The sequence below is a fragment of the Pungitius pungitius genome, unplaced genomic scaffold (genome assembly GCF_949316345.1).
Source record: "Pungitius pungitius unplaced genomic scaffold, fPunPun2.1 scaffold_65, whole genome shotgun sequence".
Taxonomy (NCBI): Eukaryota; Metazoa; Chordata; class Actinopteri; order Perciformes; family Gasterosteidae; genus Pungitius; species Pungitius pungitius.
Window position 1 is genome coordinate 45,452 of NW_026909831.1, and position 10,569 is coordinate 56,020.

The following is a 10,569-nucleotide window of genomic DNA, read 5'->3' on the forward strand; positions in this document are numbered from 1 at the left end:
TTTACGTCGCGTTTGTGTCACGTAACGCGACAGCTGAGCTGGCGTTAACAGCTGGTTTGACATATAAACGGTGTTCAGGGGAAAACTAAAACTATCAGAGAAAACGTGAAAAAAAAAAGTCCTCAACTCACCATTTTATGACTTTTCCACTGAAAATCAATAACATCCGTCTCGCGGAAACGCCTCGCAAGTGTCAAACGCGACGCATTTCTGACGTAGAAACAGATTAAAACACATTAAAACGCACCCAGTGCTCGCCCGGTGTCCTAGTTTTAACTTTTCTCACTTCGAGGCAAGCTGACTCCATCCATGAAAACGCTCGATCTACTCCAGGTAGCGGATTGGCCGACGCGTCGACCTGGCCGAGCTGTGATTGGCCGCGCCAAACGCCAATCCCTCTTCCACCGTCTCTTTGCGGTGGGATCGGTTCGGGATCGTACGCAGGAGTGCCAAAGTGCCCACGTGACTCGTGAGGTGGCTCCCTTTGAACATCTGGCCAGAGAGGATGTTTGACTTGATTTGTTTTTCTTTTATTTTTAACGTTTTAACTAAACAGGGCATTTGAACTAGCTTTTCTATATATTTTTATTGCCAGGTGCATGATATTCTACAAAGAAAAAGGAGTATGGCGGTCTACTATCTTGTAATGAAACATGCATATAAACTAAACAACCTCAGCAGAAGATGATTAAATATAACAAAACTCAACGGGTCACACTAAAGAACTTCTACGCAATATCAGCAATTGGTGAAAGAGTGCTCTCTTGAAAATGTGTGTTCTCTCCAAACTGCGCAGAAAGAAAACATCTCTACGCTATAATACCATTATTTGATTATAATTAACATTATTTTAATTAAAACCAACTTGTATAATTTGCAACATCACGTTCAAAAATAAATGCACTCATCTTTTTGGGACTTTATATGGGCAGGGAAAACATGTCAACGCCATGGATGTCAGGTCAGAGCAGAACTAGGGCAACACACGGAGTTACGCTTATTCCGCCCCCTGCAGGCGGACGCTCTGTTGCACAGCCTGAAGAAAATCACAGGGATCAATGCAGCAAACATTTTATTGTGTCACTCATCAAAAGCATTTCACGACACAAAAATGTTGAAGCTTGGATCTTACAGAGTCCTCCACCCAATGCATTGTACCAATTATAGGCTTTATTACTAAGAGAAAAGTATTATTTAGTAACAATAGTCTTTTCAAATATACAGTTAGAGGGAAATTGATGTAGGGTTGTTATTAATACATTTTCTTGAAACTTATGTGTCATTAAAGTCACCGAGGTTGTTCAATGTATATAAAAGCAAAAGAATATCTACCCAACAAGAGTGGAATAAAATAAAACTGTTAATTCCCATCATCAAGAAGTTGGGTTAGATGAATACCGATGGTAAAATGTTAATGATGAAATGTCCAATACTCTCTGGCTTATATATATATAGAATAAAAAATGAGCTACAATACCGTTAAAGCCAAAACACTGCTGGTAAATGTAAAATACGGTAAAGGATGAGAGTTTACAGCAGAGAGAGAATTAAACAAAACTGCTGATGACAGATTTGATAACGACTGAGAAACCAAAGGCTTCCTATACAATGAGGCCATTGTATTTAAGTTTTTGCATATGTCAAAATGAAAACTTAATTTGACACATACGGTAACCCCAAAGTCATTATGACCATCAAATAGCTTGGTTAAAATCAGTAGACTGCTTTAGTTACCCCACATGACATCTCCATTTCGGACAAAAGAGCCTTTATGGAGAGGACCAGTCCTGCGTGAATAGAGACTGTGTTAAACGGCCTTATCTTTCATGACCACGGCGAACATTCCCGTCTCTGCTGAAAGACGATTCCCAGTCCAAAACCGCCAATGTGACTCATGAGTGGACTGATCCAATTGTCCTCTTAGTATGTAATGGCTTCAATGACTAACCGACCAAGCCCCATTCATAAAACTTAACTCTGCTGAACAACGATGTCTGTTGTAAAAGCACCGCAGGAACCATACATGACAAAGCCCTCCCTGAAAAGACCAAAAGCAGAAGTGTATATTTAAACATGTATATTTAAAATATATATATTTAAACATACACACTCCCTTGAGCATCAACGGGTGTAAATCTTTCAGTTCCGTAGGTGGAGAGTGGCCTCGAAAAGTATTACGCATCCGCTTTAAACGGGACTTTGATTTGCAAGTTTTAGCACCTCAGAGGCTCCTGTAAGAAGCCCCATCACATGCATCCTCTTCAGTTGTGAATAAATAACAAATACATGATTGGTTAACTGGAAATTTCCCAACACAGTGTCTCGAAATGCGATGCAAACAAGCTAGTGCTCCTTCCCACTGCTCTACACAAGCAAACCTTTTAAATGATAAGAACACGGGATGAAAAGAAAAATAATTATGCAAATTGAGTCTGAAGGAAGACAATGTAGGAGGCAAATATTCTGAAGATAAAACCTGATAATCTTCCTTTGTGCTGAACAGAGTCCACTTACAGCACAAGGAAGTTGTTTTGTAGAGCGTTCCAACATTCATTAGCAAAAGAAAAAGCTATGGCATCTCTGAGATGGTGAAAAACGCCCCCCCCTTCGGTACCCCTCAGCTGGCGTGCTGTTTGACGGACACCGCAGGCCGACCCCCCGCGGCCCCGGTCAGGGGCGCGCGCTTCTCCCCAAAGTTCCAGTCCACGGGATGGAGCAGCTGCATGGTCTTCTTGTGCGTCCAGATGGGGTTGATGACAAACGTCAGCAGAGCGAGGCCGGTGAATAGGAGCAGGCGTGGGGGGAGGGCCACGTGGGAGCTGAACTCTGCCCAGTGGGTCAAGAACACCCACCACATGAAGTAGGTGAGCACCATTCGGCAGTGGAACGAGTGGATCATCACCCACTGGTTGGCTCTCCAAAACAAGGTGTGTGCCCAGCCAGCCTGCAGGGAGGACAATATTTTAAGAATTGGGATTATTTTCTTCACACGTTACAATAACACATAAATTCACATCCTTGAGTGAGCAGGAGGACCAGAGAAGGTTCAGGTACCGGTTCAATGCTTCCTTTTTTTTTAGAACTTCCTCTTTCTAAGAATGCTATCTTTGCACAATCTTAACATGCAAAAGGCTTATAAAGGAACTGAAACCGCGTGTGTCCTCTAGTTATCTCTATGGTAGCAGATCAGAGGATAAGAAATCAATTGGGCGAGTGCAACAACTGTTTAAATGTGAAAAGGGCACAGAGCCGCCCCCCCCCCCCCCCCCCCCAATGCTCTACCTTCAGTAACATCCAGGAGATACAGGTGAACGGCGTGCTCATCTCCAGCAGCAGCGTGACCATGGACAGGAAGTGTCCCGTGGAGTCCCAAACCACCAACGACGCGAACCCGGACAGCGCGAAGAAATGGTGCGTGGCCAGCGGGAGGTCAAAGGACCGGAACACCGCGCTGGAGCCGTGCAGCGCCACGTTCTCGAACACGAAGAACCCGGTGGCCGTCAGGACGTTGAACCACGACCAGTCCTCCTGTCCCCGCGTCCGGTCCCTGGTCAGGGCCGAGTCCTCGGTCAGCGCCCGCAGACCGGCCACCGTGCTCTGGACGCCGAACACCGCGCGCGTCGCCGCCAGGTTCCAGAAGACCTTCTCCTTGGCCACCAGGGAGGTGTAGGTGCGGGACAGCGTCACGGACAGCAGGTGGGACAGGAGGAAGATGCCCGCGTAGACGCAGAAGCCCAGGGAGATGAGCTGGAGGCGGTGGTCCCACGAGAGGTGGTCCGCGCCGGGACGGGCTGGAGGGCCGGTCCGCTGCTCGGGATCCATGTTGTTTGGAGGGGGAGAAGGAGGAGGGGGGTAGTACTGGAGCTCAGGCCGAGGAGAGGCTCGTCTGCAGGGGGGCACTGCGATAAGAGACTGGCGGGTGCATGGTGTGTGTGTGTGTGTGTGTGTGGCCCTGTAGTGAACAACCGAACCCTGGTGAAGGGAAGAAAAGACATTTTATTCCACTAAAAACACAGCAACAAACCGGACCTGAAATGAATTAACGTTAAGTAAGAGCGACCCGTCCATGTTGTAACTCGGTAAAGACGCGATAACTAGTTCGACACTGAATAAAGAGTGTCACGTTACGTGTTTGACGTTTTAAAAACACGACACATTTACATATTTCATATTTTCACGTCGTCAACCTCGACCTAAAACAGTGTGTAAACTAAAAAAAAAACCGCAACCAAACGGTGTAACGTTAGCCGACTCAAGCTAACGGAATGCTAACACGTCTGGTCTCAAGGAGCAACGTTTACTATTATCTACTAAGTTGTTGTTTTGTTATCGGCACAAACAAGTCACTGTCATACGTACCGTACAGCGGGGGGCTCTAATGGACGATGTCCCGGTGCTGTGTTCAAGCCCCAAGTAAAGTTAATCACAGGAACGTTCACATCATACGCTTTCAATTTGGTCATGTGACACCCACCCCAAACAGGAAGTGACGCCCACTTTAAGACGCCCACCGACATCCCATTGGTCATTGCCGCTCTTGCACCCTCTGCTATTGGTTATTTCCTGGCTCTCCGGTTATGTGTTGAGTGATTTGGGAATTTGTCAGTGAAACATAACTTAGTCACAAATATCAGATTTATAAAAACGGACTTATATAGTGCTTTTCTATATTATATGGTGAAAAATTGAAATAGCAGTACTTTATTATAACAGATTGTGCAAAAAGAAAATATAGACAACATTTCCACATTTACATAGGTGGGCTGCAAGAGACCACTTAGTGATAAGCAGGTTGCCATAGTGATAACACACATTGACACAGAGAACTGCTGGAGGGAATCCAAAGAGACGCAAGGACAACATGCAGGCACCGAGCACAAGAGGCTGGTGGCTATGATGTGAGGTGCTCTGTGGTTCCACAATGGATTCCACACACACACCATCCAATAACAGACCTGCAGGAGCTGCTACACTAGTGCGATATGTATGCTAACATATGCTTCTCAGCCAGTTATCAGAGGCACAGTATCTGCAATGTTCACCATCTGCTTGCAACTGAAAACAGCAGGTCACCTGTTGAAAAGGTCGTGGATTATCTCTTAGCACTATATAAAAGTCCTGAGGATATCATTCACTGGTGGATCAAAACTAATTGGCGGAATAGTAAAAAGTAAAAAAAAGAAAAAAAAAGTTTTTGATATCACTGTGTAGAGATTAATCATTATTTAAATTAAATTAGATCTAGACTCTTTGGGGGGGTAATAAAGGACATTTGTTCTGTGATATCTAACTACAAACTATAAATACTAATCAACCCGTTTCATTCTTTTTCCAACAGAGGGGGATCTTTAATCGTATATTTGAAATTGTTAGATTGAGGTCAAGGGTTGAGTTCTGTGTAGTTTTTAACAGAAATGTCCTTACGGAATGGGCACTCAATAGGTTTTTATGGCTCATTTCATAAGATACATTGTCATCTTCCTGATGTCATCTAAACTGAGAAAGGCTAGGATATACTGTATATATACATTTATATGAGTACTTATAGGTGCCAAGTTCAAATATCAACAATCTTTCTCCAAAATACAGACTTATGCTGGAAGTCTGTTTTAGAAACATTTTAATATTAAATCTACTGTATATTCTAAAAAAAGGCAAAAACACAGATGACCATCCAGACTAAAAGGTAGGCCGATGTTATTATGTCAAGCATCTGATGGCTGTTGAAACATGTATAATGTCTGACGACATGTAAAAACAAGATTCATATAAAACATTTCACTAACCTTAACTTTTTACTCTCTGTAAAGAAGCACCACACAGACAAATCATTCCAAATGTTTTCTTCAAAAAATTTAATTGCAGAACTATTTACACTGAATGACCTCAGCAATGCTCAAACTACTCAAAGAGGCAAAAGTCTTTCAATAGCTCAACATGGAAAGAAATGGAGGAAAATGCAATTGTGGTTTCAAACGACCTAAATAATACAAAAAAAGAACCCAACGATACTGCAACTTCCACTAAAATAACACACATAAAAAATGCAAATGTCATTGACTTAAATAAATACGTAACATCTCAGTGGGACGGTGGAATAATTTCTAACTCTCCCAAATGAATCACTAAGTCTACATTCAGAATCAGTATTTCGCATGCCATCATATCAGCTTATAAAATAACCATAACAAAGAAAAAATGACAACAATAACATGAGCAAATGCAGAAAATAGTCATGTTTCAATGAAGCATATATTATATATTTATATTTCTATATATATTTCTTTACAAATAATGAATATTTGGCATTATATTCATCCTCACTATAGATATGATATACAAGAGATGAAAATAGTTTTTAGCTAAACGACTACCTTTTTTTATTTGATCTAGTAATTATAGAGTGGTTTCACATTCCGAGTTGAGGGAAGTGTCGTACGAGGCAGATGCTCTCTTCTCGGCACGGTTACCAAAAAAAAGTCCCCTTGAAAGAGCTCCTATCGCGGGTTCAAGAGTTAAAAGCAGACAGTTGAACCAGAAGTAAAGCCACGGATGCCAAGGTACGAGCTCAAACTACCGAAAGACGTCGTTGGAAACTGGGGGGCAGGAAGGTCGACGGCATGAACGGTTTACTTTTCACAAATCAACTCATGAGGGACGATGGGGCAGCGTAGAGCGATGATTGTACAGCATGCCAGAGAAGTCAAAAAAGATGGTACTTGGGAGTTATTTGCCGCCCTCACGACAAATAAATGTGGCACAAACATTACCCGAACTCCACCTCCGTTCAATCCCAGGTCCCTGGTGAGAAGCTTTTCGTGAATGGAAAATATTTTCAATGGGATCAAAGGGAGACTTGAAGTAGCTAAATATAGCTTGGAGAACTTGAGCAATATTGTTAATGCTTCGCTTAGCTGATGATTCCCCCGATACGTCCCAAAATGGCCTGGTCTCGTTGCAGTGACGCGAGTGCCTCTTGGAGGAGCAAGAGGTGTATTAAACTGAACCCAAGGCGGAGGATACACTTTGTGAGTTTCACAGCCCTGATCAGTTTGCACAAAAGAGAAACCCTTCGGTTGTTTCAAAGAAAGCCTTCGGTAAAACCAGCTGAGCACAGACTGAGGGAAACAAGTTCTCCAGCCCACGGCTCAGCAAAACATTTATCGACGCATGCTTCGAGGGCCCCGGGAGGCTGTCTGCTTCCCCCCTCGCCAAAGCACCCCCAATCTTACATAAGCCGCTTTGCTTGTTCAAAAGGCGGGAGGAAAACCACCAGCCGCTCGGCCCCGTCTCCTCCGAGCCAGCGTGTGTGTGTGAGGCCGGGGTCCGTCTATTTCTCTCTCTCTCTCTCTCTCTCTCTCTCTCCCTCTCTCTCCCTCCGTTCTCCGTCTGCCTGCCGCTGTGGCAACAGCAGGGGAACGTCTCTGCTCCGCCAACTGCATCACACGCCCAGATGCACAAACTGTTAAAGATCCCTGCCTCTGTCATGAACACTCCCCCCACCACCACCCCCCGCTCCCTCCCTCCCTCCCTCCCTCACCTAGCAGAATTATAAATGGGTGTGCTTTTTAAAGAAAAGTGTAACCTAACACTCAGCCTTGGGCTATTAAAAGCCCGATCTTTAATTGAAAGTATCGCACCGCGACTGATTGCACGTCTCAGCTTTCCGGAGAGTAAATGATGCCTCGTGCGTTCTGATCCGATGAGGGGTTGGAAACAATTGAAAGTAAAAGACATTTATACTTGAAAGTCACGATGGGGGTGAGGCCCAGAGTTCCATGAGACCCCTGCGTATGGATAAAATGGCATTTAACATTTTTTAGATAATACATTTGGCACAAAAAAAGAAAATTAAATGGCATTATATGTTATTAGAAAAAGAAATTCACCCTCTCTGACACTGAATGTGTCAGCACTGAAATGCAACAACAACACCAAATGTATTTTCTAGTTACTGCCACATGACAAACGTCCCAGGTCCTACCCATAAGGAACACATTACTTAACCAAAAAGTCATAAAAATAGATTTTCATGTGATGTGTTCATCAGCTGACAGCGCATTTTGTTGCATTGATTGTTCGTATAGTACTGTTAAATAAAAGCAGCACCATTTAGTTGGTTGACTACCCAACATTTTTAGCTATAAACTTTGTTTTTTAGGTCAGTAATTTGAATATTGGCAACGCATTTAAGACTGATGTTCAAGATTCTGACTCCAAAGTTTGATGATAAAGAGCAGCAGAATTTGAGCTTTGGCTCAAGATGAGACAACTATGTGAAAAATGTGTTTGGTAACAACCTGGAAGTACATTTTATAACCCCTACAGACCGTTACACAAGAACCCGCAACGCAGAACGTACCATGATTGGGTCGCACCAGCTCTTCGTAAATTTAGTAATGAATGCAAACCAGAATTTGCAAAAGAGTTGTGTCTTACTCATGAAATGTAAGTTTAAACTCTTCATAATTCAGATATTATTATTCCAGCCTAATGTCATGCAATATATATTTCATGTAAAGACTTCAACTCCTCAATATCTTGCTATATATTAACAAGCTAATATTTTGCCAGTGGTAACAGTTAGCTGGATGGAGACACTGCAATGGACTGTGCCATGTGCTGCTTACCTGTTCTGGACTAATTGTTATTTTGTTTTGAGGAAGAATCTGTTATTGCACTTACTGATGTTCAGGTGAGTGAAGCTGCTAAACCTGTCAATCATCCTGGCAGCCTCCGGGGATGGGAAGGGACAGGTGAGGTATACCCGAGATGGGCAGATGGGGTGTTTTCTTGTTGTCCTGGTAGCGGGGAGCTGATGGTGGAACATGCCAAGAGAGACGTCAGCGGTGCCGTCTGGTGTTTTTAGGCGCCGGCGCCGGCAGCGGCCTGTGTGATGTCCACTCATAGTAAAGTGAAACGAGCCACATCAAACCTCTCAGCTTTACAAAGGTCGCTGGTACTAATCTACAGGATTTTTTATCTGTGTGGTCAACCGATTTCCATTAAATGTAGAATCCTCCACTCGGCGTTGAAAAGACGTTCTGTCACCACAGAGCTAAAGTTAGGAAGAGCTGGTGCTGTTGGTACATCTCCACATTGTCACGGGATTCCAAGGCAAATGACAACGCGGCGCTTCGTTCAATCGTGTTATGACAAAATATCACGCGCTGCGCCGCAAAGCCGCGGAGGGCTGAAGTTTGAGTTATTTGGGACGTGCTATTTGCATCCCTACGGAATGCCTCTGCCCTACTTTAGTTTCATTATTTCTCCAGCCTTTCCTGAAGGGACTGAATCAAGTTAAGACCCTGCTTCCAGGAGATCTTCCCAACACAGAACCTTTCAAGAAATATGAAGATCAGAAACAATTTCTGGGATAAATGAAACAAATATGCAGAGATTTTTTAAAATGTTTTGGCAGTTTTTCTTTCACTCCCCATTCACTGCGGCTGAGGGAGCCACTTGAAATTCCATCAAATTTCTTATGATTTTTTTTTTCCTCCAAAAGCAACAGAGACGTGGACACGAGGGAAGAAAAATTGTACACTGTGAATATTATTCCCGTTCACAATTCAAAAATACAACAGTACTATTGTGAACTTGAGTCTGTACATTTCCCTTGGAAATAGAGAGAATTGTATTAAGTGCATAAGTGCATTCGTCTACACGTTTTGATCTAAGGGGTAACACAAGCTTTCCTCGTATCGTTTCTACTGCATCGACATGGCGAAAACGTTGGCACGAGACTTGCATGTTTTCAGCTTCAAGTATATGTCAATTTTGAAAGTCGGGGCAACAGGAGCGTGAGGATATATGGGGAACGCTGTTTGAAATGTGACGGATGTCATTCTCGCACCCAAAAAAAACGCATTTCACCACACTGACCAGGGCTGCCTGGATGACCTTGAAGGGGTGATCAGTGCCACGTGCACAGAGTTGAGGTATTTCAAGCATTGGCACTTTTCAAAGTTTTTTTGAACTTACAACAACTGTGTGATATTTTGCTCGTGTTTAACATTTACCCCGTGAAGACAACGAAAAGAGTCGCAATGTAAACGCATGTTATTGAAAAATACCGAAGGGTTACTCGCGTTGACCATTTTCGCACAACTTGAAATACATTTTTTTTTTCTTCTCGTTTGCTCTTCGTAGCTCAAAGGCCTGGTTTGCTGGTAGGTTTTTTCAAAGCTGCACTTTTTAAATGGCACTTTGCAAATGCTGAAAAACTACGGACGAACCCATCCGGGAAAAATTGGATGAGAGAGAGCTCGTGGACGCGATCACCAGCAAAAACCCCCCGGGAGAAACCCAACCCACCCATGTCAGACACACACACACACACACACACACACAAACATATGCACATATGCGCTAACACTTATTCTGGCGATGGGGGAGCAGGCTCGACGCATCCTGCAGGCCGGCGGTGGCGGCGATGGGCGCTGAGGATGGCGGTCCGGACCAGAGGCGACGGATGGATAAAAGAAGACTACAGAGAGTAGCGGTCTAGAAAAAAAGGCTAGTTTCTTAAGGTTGTTTGAGCGTAGGAGCAGGGAGACCCCCCCCCCC

General features: G+C 43.7%; 2 protein-coding genes across 4 annotated transcripts in view; both read right to left on the reverse strand.

The window, feature by feature from the left end:
- arhgef10 (Rho guanine nucleotide exchange factor (GEF) 10) overlaps positions 1–335 on the reverse strand; it is a 30,699-nt gene extending 30,364 nt beyond the window's left edge. For 2 of the 3 annotated variants that reach the window (XM_037487123.2, XM_037487120.2), the window contains exon 1: positions 132–335. The gene's annotated coding sequence lies outside the window, so the exon portion shown is untranslated. The remainder of the gene's footprint in view (positions 1–131) is intronic. The other variant, XM_037487121.2, reaches the window with a different exon arrangement.
- A 549-nt stretch (positions 336–884) lies between these two features.
- On the reverse strand, positions 885–4,494 carry cln8 (CLN8 transmembrane ER and ERGIC protein). Its single transcript, XM_037487268.2, has 3 exons — positions 4,360–4,494; positions 3,283–3,972; positions 885–2,944 (listed from the first exon to the last, which is right to left on the reverse strand). Exons 2-3 carry the CDS (start codon positions 3,820–3,822, stop codon positions 2,618–2,620), a joined length of 867 nt encoding a protein of 288 aa, XP_037343165.2. The 5' UTR covers positions 3,823–3,972; positions 4,360–4,494; the 3' UTR covers positions 885–2,617.
- Between the last annotated feature and the right edge of the window lie 6,075 nt (positions 4,495–10,569).